The sequence below is a fragment of the Eubalaena glacialis genome, chromosome 7 (genome assembly GCF_028564815.1).
Source record: "Eubalaena glacialis isolate mEubGla1 chromosome 7, mEubGla1.1.hap2.+ XY, whole genome shotgun sequence".
Taxonomy (NCBI): Eukaryota; Metazoa; Chordata; class Mammalia; order Artiodactyla; family Balaenidae; genus Eubalaena; species Eubalaena glacialis.
Window position 1 is genome coordinate 44,509,269 of NC_083722.1, and position 21,412 is coordinate 44,530,680.

A 21,412-nucleotide genomic window follows, 5' to 3' on the forward strand; every position below is an offset into this window, starting at 1 on the left:
AAACGAGACATATAAGGTAGGTAAAGAATGTCCCTCAAATACCTACTGCCAGTAGGAATGATTTAAAGCATAATCTTAAATATTAAATAAATGTCCGTAAGTTCCTTCAAATAAAACAAAAGACAGTTATGTTGGAAATATTAATTTCAGAAGTGGAATAGATTTGCATTAAAATCAGTGGGCTGGTTGTAAGATTTCCATACTTATACAAAAGGTATATAAATTTCTTTAGCTCAAATGCCATCCTGTAATTTAAGCACATATGTTCAAATACCATGCAGTGCACAGAAATACAGAAATAAATTTAAAGAGAAAATATGTCCTTTGTCCAAGTTGTTGGTACACACACATCCATCTCCCTGTGGGTTTTGGTCCTTTCTATAGTTTTCTAAAAAGGAGCCCAAACCCGTGGGTTACTCTATCGTGTTAGCGCTCACCGCATGTAAGGCTAGGTTAGTGGAGTTACGGGGGCCGACACCTACCCCCTTATCCTCATCCTCCACATCCTCATGCTGTTCATATTCGCATGCTTCTGTGGCACTCACCAATCGTAAGGTCTTCAAAAAATCTCGTTCCCTTGGCTAATGAATATAACAGACAGAAGATAGGACAGCAAAGACACAAGACAGACCAGAAATGAAAAGAAGAGCATGAACAGAACTTAATGAAGGAGACCAGGTAACCAAGAAGGGGGAGAAATGTTCACAAAAAAGGAGATGACACCTGTGGAGGGGGTTAGACCATCTGTCAGAAAGTGATGCTTATTTGCTTGCTATTTGTGAGTCTTTTAATAGGGGGTTATATTATGCATCCAACTTCTGATAAGAAAAAAAAAAAAAACCCAAAGGTAAAAAAGAACAGAAGTAGTATTTTAATTATAGAATTGATTATATAAGCAAGGTCATCAAAGTACTTCCATCTCCCAAATGCACATCATTTGAAGTCTGAAAATGCTTCATAATCTAACCAGAACTCTTTTTCCAGGCAGAATTCACAGCAGCTCAAAAGACGAATGCTGCAAACCTCTGAACAGTCTGTGCTGAAAACATACTAGTCATATGCAAAAAGGATTACATGTTCTTCAAAATAAATTACAAAATTTAAAACTTACCAAGGTGTCTCCTGAAAGAACCTCTAAAAGAGAGATCAAATTGTGTCCGTCCCTCAAGTCTTCATAGAGATCATTCACGTGTTTTCGAACCTACACAGAAAAAAGCAATTTAAAATTTTTGGTCCTAGAACCCAGATCATCCTTAAGACTCAAACAAGAAAGGGGACAAGAAGAAAACATTCCTTCATGTACATGTGTTCATTCATGTAGTGTTTTTAAAAATATTAGTATTCTCTCACTACTTAAAAATAAAATTTAAAAACTAAAAAAAGTAAATTTCAGATTAATAATTCATACAAGTAAAACTGTTAAATTTTTAACACAACAGAATAAATAAAAATCTGGACAACTACATGGAGTTACAATTTCCAAAATACAGGCAATGCCCTAACCTGAATCATGATTCCTGATACAGCAACCAAAGCCACCTCAGCAAGAGGGGTGAGTTTTTATCCCCCGGTTGGTCTTCCTAATCTCTGGGCCACAAAACCCAGGATGCCAGAGGCACACACTCCACACTTTAAAAATCCACAGATGTAGGCTGGGGAAAGGGTACATGAGACTCTGTATACTATTTTTGAAAATTCCTGTGAGTCTATGATAATTTCAAAATAAAAGGTTTTTAAAAATTCATATATGTGAGGTCATAAGACCTCTGTCCAAAATTCTTCTGCACAGCATAAATCTTCCTGTGGTGGAGAGTTTTCTTTCTTTCTTTTTTTTTGATACCTTCTTTTTAATATTTTACTTTACATTGAAGTAATTTGATTTACAATGTTGGGTTAGTTTCAGGTGTACAGCAAAGTGATTTAGTTATACATATACATATACCTATTCTTTTTCAGATTCTTTTCCCATATAGCTTATTACAGAGTATTGAGCAGAGTTCCCTGTACTATGCAGTATCTATTTTATATATAGTAGTGTATATATGTTAATCCCAACCTCCTAATTTATCCCTCCCAGTGGAGGGTTTTCATAACCACATTTACACTAGCTGCAAGTTAACAGGCCTCGTTTAAGTTTCTGATTTTAGAGCTCAAACCACCAAAGATTTCCCCCAAACTCTGCTAGTTGGCCACTCAGGGACACTTCCTGTGAATGAATGCTTGGCCCACTGTAAGGTGTCTGCCAGACAGACAAGGACAGAGCAAGCTGTGAGAATGGCTGTCCCACAGTGGGCTGGTTCATCTCCACGTTCTCACCTTTGGGTGATTCTGGGCTGCGTTACTTTGCGCTGCTCTCAGGAAAGGAGTCAAGGAAGTGGTCCAGAAAGAGGCAGAGACCAGCATCCCCCTTGCATCACTCGGGCACAGCCCTACATGCTCCCTGTCTGTGCAGTACACTCTGGAGGTTTATACACATGAGTCAAACTCCTTTGCGCTTGCAAAATGTCCCAGTGAATATACAGCAGAAAATAATACAGAGATCCAAAGTATAGTCAAAACTCTCTGACTACAGAGCAACCAGCAAGAAAGAGCCTAATGGAAACTAGAAGCAAGCCTTTGATGGGTATGTCTTCTGGGTCTAAAAAAGCAGCTAAATTTTATTATCTTAACTGACTATCTACATGTTTTGCCGTATGTTTTATTGTCAGAATATATGTTTGATTAGTGAAGAAAAAACTTCCCTTAAGAGTTTCGTATCAAATTTACCCCCTCCCATACAGTATTTTGGGACTTTCTGCCTAAGTCACAGAACCTTTTAATATTCCATTAATTTAATATTCATTATCCATCTATGCATCATTACTACAAAAAATATAGGCATTAAACTCGGGCCCAACAGCTCTAAGTAATTGCTAATGCCAATAGTACCTATAAAGTGGCAAGGAAAACTGAAACAGTCAAATTACTTTTAACCAAGTGTCCCCATTTTCACAAGCTGACATTTTTATTTTGATTTCCTAATTCCCAAGGAATATCAGCTGACTCTTTGGTGTCACAAGATACAACAGTAATAGAAAGCTCAAAAATACTTCATTTTTCTAAAAACAAGAGCATATCATAACACATTTCAGGCAATCCTTATTTAGAAAATCTATACGTATCCAAATAAGTTACAAAGAGATTAATCCTTCCATTAAATATTGGGTTGGCCAAAAAGTTTGTTTGGGTTCTTCCATAAGATGCTACGGAAAAAACTTTTTAGCCAACTCTATATTTACCTTCCATTCAATAAATACCATTAAATAACAATCCCCTGAAGTACTCAATTACATTTCAGAGATGAACCAATTTCCAAGGATCTTTTCAGGAACAAATCTATGACATACATGACACACATGCATGCAGAAAAGCAACTTTATGAAATGAGTACTAATACTTAATTTTCTACTCACATACTAGAGCACTGTAAGAATTCACGTGGTCTCATTCCAAGCCATGAGCTTGAATTTATAAGCCTAAGGGCCCGCTTAAAAACAAGACAGAGGATGTCCATAGACGGATGAATGAATAAAGAAGATGTGATATATACACAGTGGAATATTACTCAGCCAGTAAAATGAAATCTTGCCATTTGCAACAACATGGACCTTGAGGGAATTAGACTAAGTGAAATAAGTCAGACAGAGAAGAACAAATGCCATATGATTTCACTTATAAGTGGAATCTAAAAAAACAACAAATGAGCACACGAAACAAAACAAAAATCATAGATACAGAGAACAGAATGGTGGTTGCCAGAGGGGAAGGGGTATGGGGAGTGGGTGAAACAGGCAAAGGGGATCAAAACATACCAACTTCCAGTTATAAAATAAGTAAGTCATGGGGATGTAATGTACAGCATGGTGTCTATAGTCAATAATATTGTAGCACATACTTGAAAGCTGCCAAGAGAATAAATCCTGAAAGGTAACTTTGTCTGGTGATGGATGGTAACTATAGATTTTTGTGGTGATCATACTGCAATGTATACAAATATCAAATCATGATGATGTACACCTGAACCCAATACAATGTTATCTGTCGATTATACCTCAATTAAAAAAACAAGGCAGAGGAGCTAAGCTTGTGAATTTCATGCACATCACTGCATTTAAATCTATGTACTCCTCTATGTGTCTCCAGTGTAACCAGAAAGCAGACTAACTCTAAGAGCCTGAGCAGGGACATGAGAGATCACATATATATAAACAATATTATGCAGTTCCTGATCCTTGGCCAGCTGCTGAATCCCTCAAAATAGACAACTCCATAGTGCAGGTCTGACATCTTCAGAAGGTACAGTAGGACACAAGTGCATGGTCAGGATGGGGTCCCGCAGGGCAGTAACCAACACACAGAGCTGAGTATGCCATGCGCTCTGGTCCCCTTTACCCACCGAGGCCTGCCTGAGTCACACTTCAATCCACATGCACTTCCTCTGTCTTTCTCACTTCAGGAGAGTTAAAGATGGGGTGTAATTAATAGCCAAGACATGGAAACAACCTAAACGTCCATCGACAAACGAACGGATAAAGAAGACGTGGTACATATATACAATAGAATATTACTCAGCCATTAAAAAAGAACAAAATAATGCCATTTGTAGCAACATGGATGCAACTAGAGATTGTCATACTGAGTGAAGTAAGTCAGAAAGACAACAACAAACACCATATGCTATCACTTATATGTGGAATCTAAAAGAGGACACAAATGAACCTATCTAATGAAACAGAAACAGAATCACAGACATAGAGAACAGACTTGTGGTTGCCTATGTATGAAACAGAAACAGAATCACAGACATAGAGAACAGACTAGTGGTTGCCAAGAGGGAGAGGGTTGGTGGGGGGATGGACTGGGAGTTTGGGATTAGCAGATGTAAGCTTTTATATATAGGATGGATAAACAAGAAGGTCCTACTGTATAGCACAGGGAACTATATTCAATATCTTATGATAAATCATAATGGAAAAGAATATAAAAAAAGAATTATTTATACGTATAACCAAATCACTTTGATACACAGCAGTAATTAACACATTATAATCAACTATACTTCAATAAAAGAAAAAAAAAGATGGGTATGAGTCTGAACACATATTTCACAGGAAAGCAATTTCACAACTTGCCAGATTGAACCAAACCATCTACATCAGGGAAACTTTCCACAGCAAGGTGTCCTTTTCCACCATCATATTTATGCAACAATAAAGAAAAATCAAATTAGGCATGTTTAGAGAAGAAGAAGATTATGCCAAGTAAAACCACGTTAGGAAAAGAGAAAACATGTTATAAAGGGGAAAAAAATTAGGATTTTAGCCATGTTTCTGCCATAGGTCTCATGAACTAGTACCAACTGCCCAAACTCTCTGAACCTCAATTTTCTCACTTGCAAAATAAAAGTTTGAAAACAGAAGGCCTCGAGTTCAAACCAGAGAACAAAAATTCTGTGATCTGAAAATAAAATTGTCATTGTTTTAAAAAAAATCAATGTGTCAACTTAAAAGAGAAAATATGTAAAATGGAAAGCTACTCTTAAGACTTCTGGCTTAATTTCTTAAGAATTTTAGAAAAAAATACATAAATAGATTAATTTAGCTTCTATAATGCTTGAAAACATCCTGAGTCATTGGTTATCATGGAATATTGCTTGTTTTTCCTGTCTCAGAGGATCATTCTGAGGGTCTAGAGAAATACTGTATATGAAAAACACTACATAAATGTAAGATACCATTATTCTCATCTTTATCACTCCAGTATTAACAAAAATAAACAAAAATATATAAACGATGAGTTATTACTAGGCACCTGACCCTGTTTAAGTGCTTTATAAGTAATGGCTCATTTTCTTCACCACAAAAGAATAGGGTAAAAGAGAATGTTAATTAAAAATTAAATATCAACATTATGGAAAAAAAGAGAAAAATTAACATTATGGGGAAGGAGTGGTAATGGATGAACTGCATGGAAATAACTGGGGTCGTAGAGAAATATCTGATCATGTGATCAACTGGGGGTGAAAAAAGGAAGGGATTAAATAGTTAAGCTGACACAGAAAAGCCTTTTATTTTGTCCAAAGTCTGAGTCATAGACATTTGGCCTGGTAACTTTCCTTCACAGATGACTGCAAACTGCCAACAGTCTCAACCTTCCGCTTTCACTTTTTAATAAAACATTCTTTCTTCCCATTTTGGATATTCTCTCCCTGTGGGACAAAAAACTGTCTGAATAAACAGTGCTCGAGGAAGTGATGAGCAATGTGAAAGCACTTTGAGACACTCTGTGGTTAAATTATATAACTCGAATTACATAACAGAGATGAAGCATCCTCTTCTATATTTCATACAATACTCCCAGAATTTTGCAGTGCTTTTGAAAACATGTGTACAGCATTGCACCTACAGTTCACCCCTAGAGGGCGCTCATCTTTTGCTTAAGAAGAGTTTCCTAAGGAAGGGAAATAAAAGTAGAAGGAGGGTGGGCTGAGATTCCAAACAAGGTCCTCGTGATGACATACTAAATATTTCCGTTTTAATTTTGATAGAGAACAGAGTAGATCATGCCAGGTCTGTATCATCTAAATGGCTTAACTGTTCAAAATACCACTCAAAATTTTTATTTTGTTAACTTGTAATTGTTTGATTTTACGTGGGCTAAATCGAATTCAACTGTGAAGATCAGATCATCATATAGCTGCTTATGTAATGTTCAAAGATACCTTTTTCAAAAGTCTGACTCTGCAGTGGCTGATGTCAATCTAGACAAATTCCACAAAAATTTTACTTCCCATATCTAAACTTACTGCCACAGTGGAGCTGCAGTTCAGTTCAAGTCACCAAATATTTAGTAAGCATCCATCATATGCCAGGGTATCAATTGACTTCTAAGAGTGCAAAGTTGAATAATAAGAGCATGCCACCTCTTTAGGCCCACAGGCTAGGATGACAGAAATTTACAGAGGGGTCTAGAGTCTGAGAAGTCCCCCCACAAAGATGGGAGTGTTCCAGGCGGAAGAAAGAACCAGAACAAAGAGGCAGGTGAGGGTGCGTGCAGCTGTAGGGTGAGTTTCAGGGAAGGAAAGCGCCCGTGAACCAAGGAAACGTGAGGTAGGGGATGAGGGTGGAAGGGGGCCGGGGCGTGGAGGGGGCTTGACCTGCCACTTGAACAAGGACAGACCTTCCCTGAGCAAAGCAAAGACAGCCACTGAAGGCTTCCACGCAGAATGAGGACACAGTATCTGACCAATATAAACCTTCTAACTATCTTGAGCAAACCTGAAGCACAGATAAAGCCGCCAAAGGTCCAATCTGTAGGCAAGGATGGAGGAAAGGTACCTCGGTGGGGGGAGGAAAGCAAACAGAGGCCACTCCATCAGTGAACCTTGGTAAAATGCACGCCTCCCAAACCAGCAGCAAGGAGCAAAATGCCAGAAAGGACTGCCAGGCCTCTCTTAAAGCAGTCCTACATCTGAAGGACACAGTATTCTGGAAAACAACCCCTATCTTTAGAAAGCCACATAAATAATAAAAGAAGGCTTGTCCCAAGTGAGAGCGTCTCACTGCCTTGGGTGGAGAGAAAGGGGACAGTCAGCTTCAGGGAAAACTATAAGTGAAAATGTTTTTCAATGTAATATTTTGACTTCAAACAAACACACTCAGGAAAAATAAGCAACCACATTCTCCTGGGAGAGCTCCTTACAAGTCCTACTCTATTAATATGTTACCATATCAATTATTAATAAGAAAATTGATGCTTTAAAAATACACAGAAATGCTTCAAAACTATGTATTCGCTTAGGTGTCTTATCTGAACAGTTATTACAAACTTATTCCAGTACTATTTCTTTAAGAATGGTCAAAAAATAAAACCACAGCTCAGACTCTTCCTAAATTACCATAAATTCTAAATTGGTGCAGGTAAATATAAAAGGGAAATATCCTTATCTGATGTAATAAAAAGGTGATCATGCTTTTTCTTAGGCAGTATATTAGGTCAGCATTAAGGCCATACATAATTTATCTCCTTCACTGTTTTTTAACCATAAAATAAAGATATTTGTCATATATCATACGGTATTAATGAATAAAATAATGATGAGTTTTAAACAACTCAGTGTTGGCCCTAAGTAGTACAAATAATCTGTCTACTCCATATTGGACCTGATCAGTTCTCGGACAAAGAAGATTTCTCTTTTAAGCTTTCAGGTTGACAATCTACCATCAGTTAAAAAACAAGCAAAAAACAACAAGGTCTTCTCTAGTCTTTCACTACAAGGTAGAACTACGGGTTGTTAAATAAAATAAGAGCATCTTTCTTACTGATAAACACTTAATGATTTGGGGGCATTTTAGTCACGGTTTCACCCAGGTACTTCTTATACTCTCTTCTGTACAGTTTCACCATTGTCGTAGGAACCTTTACAAAAGGCGATTCCAATTTTTAGAAATTTTAAAGCAAGAAGCTCTTTTCTGTAACCATTTGTTTGGGGTTTGGTGGCTGGTTCTGGTTTGGTTTGGTCTGATTTGGGTCTACCTTTCCTTCCAGGTCTTCCCTTTGGTCCACAGGAAAACAGACAAAAATCTATTTTTGCATGTGTCTCCCCATTGTCCTGTGGATCTTTTATCGCCTGCAGAGCTGTATAGGCCTTGGTGCTGAACACTTATAAATAATGTAATTGAAAGGGAAAAATAAACTCAGAAATCAATTACTCTGCATATTAATTATTTTGTATCTGCCCACTGTTTTTGAAGTTAATTTTCATTAAAGATGTGGTCTAGGGACCTCCCTGCCGGCGCAGCGGTTAAGAATCCGCCTGCCGATGCAGGGGACATGGGTTCCATCCCTGGTACGGGAAGATCCCACATGCCGCGGAGCAACTAATCCCGTGCACCACAACTACTGAGCCTGCGCTCTAGAGCCTACGAGCCACAGCTACTGAAGCCAGTGCGCCTAGGGCTCGTGCTCCGCAACAAGAGAAGCCACTGCAATGAGAAGCCCGCGCACCACAACGAGAATAGCCCCCGCTCGCCGCAACTAGAGAAAGCCTACGTGCACCAACAAAGACCCAACACAGCCAAAAATAAATAAATAAATTTATTTTAAAAAAAAGATGTGGTCTAAACAACCTCTATACTACAATGTCAAACAAAGGAGCATGGGTTCACAAAGACATCAGCGTCATCCACTCCATGTAGGCTTTAAAAGGTAGGAGGGGGCTTTTTCAGATGAGACTAAAGGATGTTTCTGCCCAAGACTGTCCTGAGGGTCAAATACAGCGATGTTTTGGCAGGAGGATGTGGGCCTCTCCTTTTAAAAGTTTATAAAATATCTTCCTAGCTCATTACTTACATAAACCTTTCTTTAAACTATTTATCACTTCAAGAAATCACAGCAAGTCCTAATCTATCAGAGCAGTTTTCAATGATAACATAAGGAAAAGGAAAGGAACCAATCACTGGCATTTTTATACTCACCTCTTTCCCATTCAGCTTCTCACAATCTGGGCAAAAGGAAGAAAAAGCTGGGAAAATGGGAATCAGAATCACTTTCTTCTAATTAATAGTTAGTAAGCTAGTCAATGAAACTAAATTTTGAAATCAATGTAAATGTGTGACTACAGTGATGTCACAAGACAAATGATGACAACTCTGCTGAATACTTTTAAACCAGTGATGCACTACATGAGCTCATATGTGCCAAGTCCTAAAAAGAGAACTGGACGTAAAATAAGCCTGTTTGACACAGGTATCCCATAGCTACAGTATCAAAGTCCTGCTCCATTATCACCAACATTTTAAACAGATTCCACTGTATTGTCAAATTCTAGCTTTCACTGGAAAAGTTTTGAAACAGAATTGTGCATATTTTTCAAAAAAAATCATGTAAAATTATTTTCTTAAACTTTCATTTAAGTTACAGACATGACCAAAATTTACAACTAGTTCAAAAAATGTGTATATCCTCAATAAACCCCCACTTAATGACTCCAACATCCTAAGTTAGGTTCAGATTAATTATTAGAAACTGGAGATGCATTCAGGTAAATATATCCAGTTCCCAGATGAAAATAAAGACAGCTCCTGGAATAGAGAAACATACCAGTCATTGCCCCTTAATGCCAAGTCACTTTAGCAGACTGATTTTCTTCTTAACACCTGTCTATTATCCATTTTAAAGAAGCCTCGACCATGGTTGGCGAGAAGATGGAATAACTTTGGGGGTTGGAGGAGGGGGAGGGAGGCACCCCGGGGCACCCAGGAGTCCAGAGTAAGAGCTCTGAACACTGAGGAGGGGGCAGGAGGAGGCTTGGCAGCTGCTGAGTGGGGAGAGAAGAGTCCAGGAGAGGGACAGAGGGGAGTGACAAAAACTCTGCTTACTGAACACTTTTGAGCTGAATCATCTCCTTGGGGCTTGTTTCAAACGCCCTACAGGCTGTCAATGCCAGACCTGTTCCACAGTAATTCAACAATGAAGTGGACACTTGCCCCAAATAGGAACTGTTCTCCTTCCTTTTGGCACCATGTAAAATACCTTTTACAGGAACCCTCCTACACTGTTGTTGGGAATGTAAATTGGTAACAGCCACTATGGAGATTCCTTAAAAAACTAAAAATAGAGCTACCATATGATCCTGCAATCCCACTCCTGGGCATGTATCCAGAGAAAACCATCATTCGAAAAGATACACGCACCCTAATGTTCATTGAAGCACTATTCACAATAGCCAAGACAGGGAAGCAACCTAAATGTCCATCGACAGATGAATGGATAAAGAAGATATGGGGGGGGTGTGTGTGTGTGTGTGTGTTGTGTGTTTTGTGTGTGTGTGTGTATATAAAAGGATGGAATAATGCCACCTGCAGCAACCTAGAGATTATCATACTAAGTAAGCCAGACAGAGAAGGACAAATACCATACAATATTGCTTATATATGGAATCTAAAAAAATGATACAAATGAACTTATTTACAAAACAGAAAGAGACTCACAGACATAGAAAACAAACTTACGGTTACCAAAGGGGAAAACAGTGTGGGGGAGGGATAAATTAGGAGGTTGGGATTAACACGTACACACTACTATACATAAAATAGATAGCCAACAAGGTCCTACTGTATAGCACAGGGAACTGTACTCAATATTTTGTAATAACCTATAAGGGAAAAGAATCTGAAAAGGAATATACATATCTACATATATATATATAGATATATATAAACTGAATCACTGTGCTGTACACCTGAAACTAACATGATATTGTAAATCACCTATACTTCAATTTAAAATTTTTTTAAATGAATAAAATACCTTTTACAATATAGCTGTTTATAGCAAAAAGAAGCACAATCATAGGGCACACAGAAAAGCCAAGAACCAACTGAGCCCTCAAGGACTAACTTCATCTCCTTCACGGAGGATGACTAGCCATGTGTGTGCCACTTGCTGGAATGGTTATAAGATGAGTCAGGCTGCAGGCTGGGGAGGAAGCAGGACCCTCGTGGAGGGAGTGGGGCAGGTACTGTGGGTAAGGCGCCAGGGCGGGGGAGCCGGCGAGCAGGGCTGCATTCTCGTCACACCAACACGGGCACTTCCCGTGTCCCTTTCAGAACACTGGGCGACAGACTTCCAAAGGGGGATGACACAAGTGGTTGCTTCACGTCTTTTGAAGTCTCAAGGAATGGAAAATCCTGGGTCTCTCAGGAGCACATTTTATAGTTCTGAGGCCTTAACAATACCATGATGCTCTCTGATACTTTACATGCAACTAATTCACCCTTCTTTAAACATAAGCCCATGTCCTCAAGTGCTTACAAGTAAACAACTGAGAACAACTGGTTGCATCCTCCTCATTAAACCTTTGAAATAACCCGGGATTATGACCAAGACAACTGCCATGGGGAGATGAACACGGAAACTATTTTTAAAGACACCCCCAGACGATGCAATTCCTCTGCCTCTGCTCTCATCCATGCTAATGCCTAAAACCTCTTGTCTGTTAAAATGTTTCCTTAAATCCAGATGAAACTCCAAGGCCCCCAGTAACATGATTTATATTTTCCAAACTAAAACCACTGCTAAACATACCTAGGAAACAGATATGTTTGGATGGAATCATAAATACTGGATTATTCCATTAATTACTTAATGAAAAAAATTTCTGACAAACGTTATATATGCTGTTGTTGAAACAAATCTCTGCTACAGAATTATATCTTCTGTGGGAAGATTCAAACTTGCAAACATGCCATCAATTTCTTCAAAGTGATCACCTCCCAGGGATGGAGTGGGAGGTTGGGGTTAGCAGATGTAAGCTTTTATATATAGAATGGATAAACAACAAGGTCCTACTGTATAGCACAGGGAACAATATTCAATGTCCTATGATAAACCATAATGGAAAAGAATATTAAAAAAAGAAGGTATATATATGTATAACTGAATCACTTTGCTGTACAGCAGAAATTAACACAACATTGTAAATCAACTATACTTTGATTTTTAAAAAGTGATCATCTCCTAAATGACATTACAATTTTGCCAAATTTCCAGATGCCAATCTGCTCGACAGAGACTCATGGGCCACAAATGCTCAACAGCTACGCCGCACAGGTGTTCACGACCAGAATCAGAAGCGATGCCCATGTGTATCTAATACTAAAGCCTAAAATCTAAGTGGACACTATTTCCCCTCCAGCCCCTGTTCTGAGCATCCTCTCTTTTAAACAGACACATTTCACCAAGACTAGGCTGGAGCCAGGTACCACCTAGCAAATCAGGGGCCACACTTCCAAAGGTGAACCCAGGACACAGCTGTGGGTACACTGCAGGACATGTAGGTCCCAATGCCCTAATGGACAGCTGCATGTCCAGTCCCAAAAGCTAAGAGAATTTGAAAGGAATGTTGGCTGAATTGTATTTCTCTGCTTGCTTCATGGTTATTCCTTCTACCCAAAATGCTGTTCTGTCCCACTCCTCCTCCGGCTATTGAATCTTACTTTTCCTTCAAGGTCAAGCTCTAATGTTTCCTGAACCACGAAGGTTTCCCTCTTCTGCCCTCCCACATTCCTTGGTTTATACCAAGACACCGATCATCATTTTCCTTAAAGAATAGTTTTACGTATATGATATACACAAGCATAAGCCCCTTAAAAGGACAGAGCTGTGTCTTAGGGCCTCACTATAAATGCCTCATGCTTTGCACATTACCTTTCACACAGCAGACTGTCAAAGAAGTTTTGTTCAATAAATAAAAGATTAGTCATCTGTACTTTGCCTGTGACCTTAGCCTTGCCCTCGGCTGTGGGCCCCTGAGTGCCTGCCCAGTGATGGGGAAAAAAGAGGAACTCAGGAAATAAAATTATGAACTCCACCACCTACTTCCCAGCAGGGGATTTGTCTTTGCCTGCAAGGCCCACCACGGCATCTGTGAGAGTTAGTACCTGGCATCGTGCCCTATCACACAGGTGGAACTAAATAAATGCTGCTGAAGGACTAATACGCAGAGGGAGACTGCCATTCCTGAACACCAAGTCTTCTAAGTGTTCCCCCTGACCCATCTAAATTGGTCTGATAAATGACCAATGACAGAATGGTGTTCATATAAATCAAATTTCAAGACTTTAGTAAAGAATCTTTTAAAAAATGTTTTTGGTAAAAATATATACAGCAACGGAACCCAATCCAGAAATAGACTCACACATTTATGGACAACTGGCTTTTGATGAAAGAACAAAGGCAATTCAGTGTTGAATCTTTTCAACAACTGACGCTGGGAAACTAACACCTATGTGCAAAAGGATTCATTTGGACCTTTTCCTCAAAGTGGATCAGAGACCTAAATATAAGAGCTAAAACTATACAACTGTTAGATGAAAACATACGAGTAAATCTTTGCGACCTTGGCTTAGGCAAAGATATCTTATAAATGACACCAAAAGCATAACTGATAAAAGAAAACTCAGTAATAAGAGGGCATATAACCCAACTAAAAAATAGGCAAAGATCTGAACAGATACTTCACCAAAGATATACAAATGGCCAATAAGCACATGAAAAGAGGCTCAATGTCAGTACTTGTTAGAGAAACACGATAGCTAAAATCAAAAAGACAGACAAGAATAAGTATTAGCAAGGATTTAGAGAAACCAGAACCCTCACACATTGCTAGTGGAAATACAAAATGGTACAACCACTTTGGAGAACAGTTTGGCAGTTTTTTAAACTGTTAACTAGATTTACCAAATGACCCAGGAATTCCACTCCTAGATGAATATCCAAGATAAATGAAAACATGTGTTCATACAAAGACTTGTATGTTTATGTTTATAGCAGCATTGTTCATAATAGCCAAAAAGTGGAAACAACCCAAATGTCAATCTACTGTTAAACAGAAAAACAAAATGTGATATATGCATAGAATGGAATACTGCTTGACAATAAAAAAGAATGAATACCTGCTACCACATGGGCAAACATCGAAAAACAACAGCAAAACAACAACAAAAACCCAATGCTAAGTGGGAGAAGCCAGAGCCAAAAAAACAGGTATCATAGTGATTCTATTTATGTGAAATATCCAGAAAAGGCAAATCTCTTGAGACATCAGTGGTTTCCTAGGGCTGAGGGGAGTGGGAAGAACAAAGCAAATGAGTACAATGTTTCTTTTCAGGGTGATGGAAGTGCTTTAAAATTAGACTGGTGATGATGTCACAACTCTATAAATTTACTAAAAATCATTCAATTTTATACACTTTTAAAAAGTGATTTTTATGGTATGTGAAATATATCTCCTAAAAGCTGCTCTTAAAAATATTTAACTCACACTCCCTTTGAGTTATTGAGTGGCAGAAATGTTTGCACATGGGACATGTCTACACTCATCACAATTCAACAGGAATTAATAACAGTGCCCAGAATATTGGACAGGATGTCAGACTGTTCTAATCTGGAAGTACACACAACAGAAATACATTTAAAAGCATGTATAATTTGTATTTATTGAAAAAAGTTCCAAAAATAATCAATTAATATTTAATTAAATAAAAGGACTAATCATAATACTAATAAAGCTGGAAAAGCTGGCAATATCAACCACTACAAAACCTTTCATCTAAACCAAAAAGGAGAATCTATCTTAGAAGAGCAAAGAGTAAATGGAATAGTCAAATTTAAAGGGCTACCCAGTGATCTAGTTGGGAAACAGATCTAATTTTGAGGGACAAGGGACACATTTTCTCAGCTTTCCATCAGCTTACTTACTAAACTCTTATTTGAAGTGATTGTATCTTTCATGACTACATCTTGACTCAAAGAGGATTATCACAGAAAGAAAATTTTGCCTAAGAAATAAAGCAATGTACTGAGCTGGCCTTTTCAAATACCATTTTGTTAAGTAAATCAAAGAGGGAAGCACATTCAGCAAAGGAGCTGTAAAAAAATTAATAAACAAAAACCTCAACTAAATAGAGTCAGGAGACCAGCAGGGGGAGCTCTCAAGCCCTGTGATGATAGCAGAGCCCAACAGGAAGAAGGCTTATCTTCCTTGCTGGCGAAGGCTCAGCCAATGAAAAGCCACGGACTCTTTGTTAATTACAGGCCTCCCACCTTCCTTTCCACTCTATAAAAGCAGCTCCCTCTCTTGCCATGTGGGGACTTGCACGTGGCTCCCCAAGGCTGCAGACCTTGAACTGCAATTGTCTGCAGATCTTGAATAAACCATCTCTGCTGGAGAAATATCTGGCAGTCTAATTTGTTTCAGGTCAATGCAGCTATGGTATAAAACTACATTCACAGAACCATAGCTGGCCTTACATGTAGGAAAAGAAAGCCATCTTCACAAATGGATTTGGAGGAAAGTGAATACACACAAAACCTTACCCTAAATATATACAAAACCTCACCCGGAGATAGAGCTCCACAAATATTTTCTGTGACGAGCCGGACGTTAAATATTTTTGGCTTTAAGGGTCACGTGGTACAATAATACATAAACGAATGGCTCTGGCTGGGTTCAGTATAATTATTTATGGACAATGAATTTTGAATTTCATATAATTTTCATGTGTCCCCAAATAATATTCCTCTTTTGATTTGTTTTCAATTCTTTAAAAATGTAAAAATAATTCTTAGCTCATGGGCTATACCAAAGGACAGGTTGTGGCCTGGTTTGGCCCTCAGGCCATATTTGCAGACCTCTCCCACCAGAACTACCACCAAGATATTTGAAACACAAATACCTTTAGGAATAGCAACACATTAGTCATTATCAGGCCACTCCTGCAAAGGAGATGAATTATCCAATTGCCTTCCCTTCCCATAGCAAATTCAGAGTGGAAAAGACTAAGATTTACAAAATAACATTATCTTGCTCTTTTCTGAAAATAAAAGCAATACTTGTTCTTTGTAGAAAAACTGGAAAATGGTTAAGACTAAAGGAGTTATCCTTCGACAAAGGAGAAAAAATCCGTAAAGGTAAGTAAACAGGTAAACAGGTCAACATGTACTAAGGTAGGGAGGTGGAAGGTCACAGATAACGTAAAAGGAGTTGACCACAGAGTAGATAACTTTGGCCCACGCTCTTGTTGTACAGCTGTGATTACCGGGTAGACTTTCCTTCAACTCATTTTCTGCCTTCAACTCAAGAGTCTTAACAATTTCAAAAGTAAAAACTCAAACAGAACATGCTAGAAAAAGAAAGGTATGACATAAAAATCCTATCATATAAAAATGAAATAAAGGAGATGGAAGTATTGACTGACAGAAAAGTTTTAAGAAAGGGACAAAATAATTTCTTCACATATTTAAGAGCTGACCTATGTGTTTTATACCATTCTGAGGGGCTGTCCCAAGATAAGAGGGTGAGAGTTATAATAGGAAAATTCTGGGCAATGAAAGACATAGCTCAGCTACAACTCAAGTAGACCAAAAGTGTAAGTTATCTATAAATTAGAAAACCAATGACCCAGAAGAAAGGCTGTGAGAAAACATTCCTGCAATGACAACCAAATTAACTAGATCCTGTCCAAATCTGGGATTCGAATTAACACAAAATTAATTAAACTTGCTTAAAAGCAGTCATTTCCAAAACTCTCCTGCAGGATTTCTCAAAGGGATGTTAATAGATATTCTTGGATAAAAAGAATCCATGACCAAGTGAATTTGTGAAACACTGGATTTAACAGGGTTCTTTACCACAGAAGTTCAGTCTTTAATATGCTAATATGTACCGTAAATCTCTTCAATCTGGGAAGGCTGCTTTCCAAACTCTTTTGGCAAAGGAAACTTTTTTATCCCCACAAGGCATCTCACAACACTGGTGTCCCTGGGAACCTGATTTGAAAAATGCTGCTCTTTGCAAAAAAAAAAAAATGTTTTTATTTGATCTTCTCAACTCTGGAAAATTAATTTTTAAATCCAGCAAGAAAAGTCTTAATCAGAAATTAATTTACAAGACAAAAGTTTGGAATTTAACAACCAAGAAGAAACATTAAAACTGCTCTATTATAAACTCACAGGTGTAGAGAACAAACTAGTGGTTACCAGTGGGGAGAGGGAAGGGGAGAAGGCAAGATAGGGGTAGGGGATTAAGAGGTACAAACTATTATGTAGAAAATAAATAAGCTACAAGGATATACTGTACAACACAGGGAACACAGCCAATATTTTATGATAACTATAAATGGAGTATAACCTTTAAAAATTGTGAATCACTATTTTGTACATCTATAACTTACATAACATCGTACATCAACTATACCTTGACTTTTAAAAACTGTTCTGTTATATACAATGCTCAGTAACATCAAAGTGTCTGCAAATACGGCTTCTTAAGTTTTTTAAGCTTATGTATAATAAGAGTTAGATGTTTAAAACATTTGGGAACAATAACATATTGTGAGATTCAAAAAAGGATAACCCTGAAACTCATTAACTTGGACAACAGATCTACAGGAAATATTTCTACTTTTAGAAACTGTCAGGGCACCTATATTATATCTTTTTGGTATAACTGTACTTAAACCTAAGAAATGGAATTTTTACACTATTCTTTAAGAATTTATTAAGTAGTACTGTTTTTTGGAGATTTTAAAGCACTGCTCTGTGGATTATTTTATCTAGGCTGAACTCAACCAGGGATGTGATAGCACACAAATAATCCAGTGGGCTGCCAACACTCACAGCATCTCACCTCAACTGCCATACCCACAGGAAGGAAAAAGGTGTTAGCATGGGCCTCGGCCAGACCATGAAAAACACACTCCCTTATTTAGAGTTCACTGTCTAACTGGCATCCAACACCGTAATAGAAAAAAAAAAACACTGCCCCTGTACATACTGGCCATCTTCTATTGTCAATATATAGGCAATAATATGACTCAAACCCATAAAAACGCAAACATCAGGACCACCACTGCCACTGTTATGGAAGAGAGGAGTACAAACCTGAAGCTCTCTGATGATTTTAAACATCTCTAAAGAGGGCACTATTCTCTGTTTTACAGATGAGAAAACAGAAACTTAGAAAGGTTCAAAGTTAATTTTATACACACACACACACACACACACACACACACACATACATGTACAACCGAATTGCTGTCCTGTATACCTGACACTTACACGATATTGTAAATCAACTATACTTCAATTTAAATTTTTTAAATAAAAATAAAAAATAAAAAGAGGGAGAGGCTTTTATAAATCCAAAAAAAAAAAAGGTTCAAGGTCACACATCTCTAGCATGTGAGCCCAAGCAGCTCAGTCCAGGGCCCCGTGCTTTCAACCACCACACTGCACCACCTCCTCTGGGCTCCACAGCACAGTGAGGGAAGATGCTGCAACAAGTAGGACTAGCTTAGAAAAACTACCCACCAGGACAGACTCCAGGCATGACTAGCTTATTTCTATGCTGCCTTCCTACCCGCCCTGCCCCCAGGTGTCTTTTTTTCCTCCAGTCTGTCTGAGATTCCACCAGAGACATATTTATGCACTGCAGTGAATCTGGTGCCCATCAGTCTTTTCCATCAGGGCTTCCCCCAGACCCTCACAGAGACCAGCTGCCCTGGGAGTCCAGGATGGAACGTGGAGAGTCAGGAGGACACACTCACGCACTGGGCCCCTGGGGAAACGGCGGGGGGAGTGTAAGAAATGAACAGAGAAACGGAGCAATGTTTGAAACCTACACCTCTGTGCGAGTGGGGGGGCCACTGTAGTGTGTTATGGCTCCTTGATCTCAGGACTTAATTAAGCTCTTAACATCCGTAAATCAGGACAAGCACTAGATTGCATCAAGGGCAGCCCTGTACCCTAGTTCAACCACATGGGGAAATGTAGTTCTCTAAAAATGACTGACATATGTGAAGGACTGTGTAAACCTGTAGTATCAAAAAACGATCTGATCACGAATGCCACGGTGTCCCTAAAGTTTATTTGAAAACTAGTAGAATATTTCCGTGAGATTTTTTTTTAAATCACAAACAAGAGTACTTGAACAATTTTAATAAGAAATTCTTTAAGCAGGTAAGAAAGCCACAAAATAATATATTTAAAAGTTCCTAATATAAGACATGTGGGGGGAATTCCCTGGTGGTCCAGTGGTTAAGACTCTGCGCTTCCACTGCAGGGGGCATGGAACTATCCATGGTCAGGGAACTAAGATCCTGCATGCCGTACAGCGCAGTCAAAAAAATTTTTTTAATTTTTTAAAAAAAATTTTAAAAGACCTATGGGTTGCCAATAAATATCATTTCCCATACCCCTATAATGGACACGCAATTTAAAGGTTGGCATACTCCTGGATCAATTTTGTTTTCATTCCAATGGAATCTGAAAATTTTGGCAATGAATGAATAAAATGCATTGTGAGGAAGTAATTAAAATAAAAATATATTCTTGTCCATATTATGTTGGTAGATGTTCTTACATTTATTTCAGTTATTGATTCTGTCACAAATGCATCTCAATACCATGCATAAATATTAAGCAACAGTACTTCAGTAATGCTCTGTATTTCCTGTATACCATATCATACACATCTCGTTGGAAAATCCTAAAAAAAGGTAGATCTTTTGCTACTTTCATTTGTGAAACGTATCCCTCTTTTAATTGAAAATAAAATAGGTTAAAAAAAGTTGTTAAAAGTGGACATCTTATGCAAACTATTATATACAGGATGGGTAAACAACTAGGTCCTACTAGGTACAGCACAGGGAACCAAAAACAATCTCCTCGGATAAACCATAATGGAAAAGAATATGAAAAAGAATATATATATATATAACTGAATCACTTTGCTGTATAGCAGAAACACAACACTGTAAATCAACTATACTTCAATAAAATTTTTAAAAATAAAAAATTAAAAAATTAAAATTAAAAAAGTGAACGTCTTACATGAATACATCATAAGTGAAAGATTAAACATTAACCTAGACTAATGTGATATAAATTGAACCAATGATATGAAAACTCCTTAGAACATGTCATTTGAGGGGAACTATTCAAGTGAAGTGACAAGAGCACGTGAAGACTCAGGAAAATCATCAATAAGAGAGACATTTGTTTGTATATTTGTACTTTCAAGATTATAAAGTAACTGAGTTGACCTGTCAGGTAAATGTAAATAACTAATTTACAACTAAGGACACAGAGCCTTAAAAATGTCATATTACTTGACCAAATTTGCACATCTTTAAACTTAGGTTTGTTAGATTCCACAGTTGTTACCAGCTTCATACCCTTCATGATCACTTAGGGTGGTGTAGCTTTAATACACATGTGAATCCCTAACAGATAAAAGAACAGTTAAAAACCTGCACTGAATTGAGCCTATAACCACACATCAATCATCTCAATTAAACAAAACTCTCAAATAAGTACTAGGCATGTAAAGTACAACATGATTAACGTAATTAACACTGCTGTATGTTATATATGAAAATTGTTAAGAGTGAATCCTAAGACTTTCCATCATAAGGAAAAATTTTTTCTTTTTCTTTTATTTTATATCTGTATGAGACAATGGATGTTCACTAAACTTATTGTGATCATTATTTCATGATGTATGCAAGTCAAATCATTATGCTGCACACCTTAAACTTATGCAGGGCTGTACGTCAATTATGTCTCAATAAAACTGGAAGAAGGGAAAAAAAGAAATTCTTTAAGCCGACATCAGTGTCAGAATATGTTAGCACTGTGAATCCACAGCCCAGGCCATCGGCATTTAGTTTAGCACTTTTAGACGTACACAATAGTCTTCCCAGCTTCAACGGCTTCCCTCTGAAGCCATCCCTCTCTCCCTTTTTCACACACAGACATCTCTTCTATATCACGTTAAGATCAAATGACTGTATTATATAGGCAACTGTTT

At 37.9% G+C, this 21,412-nt stretch overlaps 1 protein-coding gene across 1 annotated transcript in view; it reads right to left on the reverse strand.

The window, feature by feature from the left end:
• The window catches only part of LOC133095287 (dystonin-like), a 497,948-nt gene that overhangs the window by 238,832 nt on the left and 237,704 nt on the right, over window positions 1-21,412 (reverse strand). Inside the window, 1 exon segment of the mRNA XM_061196431.1 lies at window positions 1,112-1,201. Within this exon segment, the coding sequence (XP_061052414.1) occupies window positions 1,112-1,201 (90 nt within the window).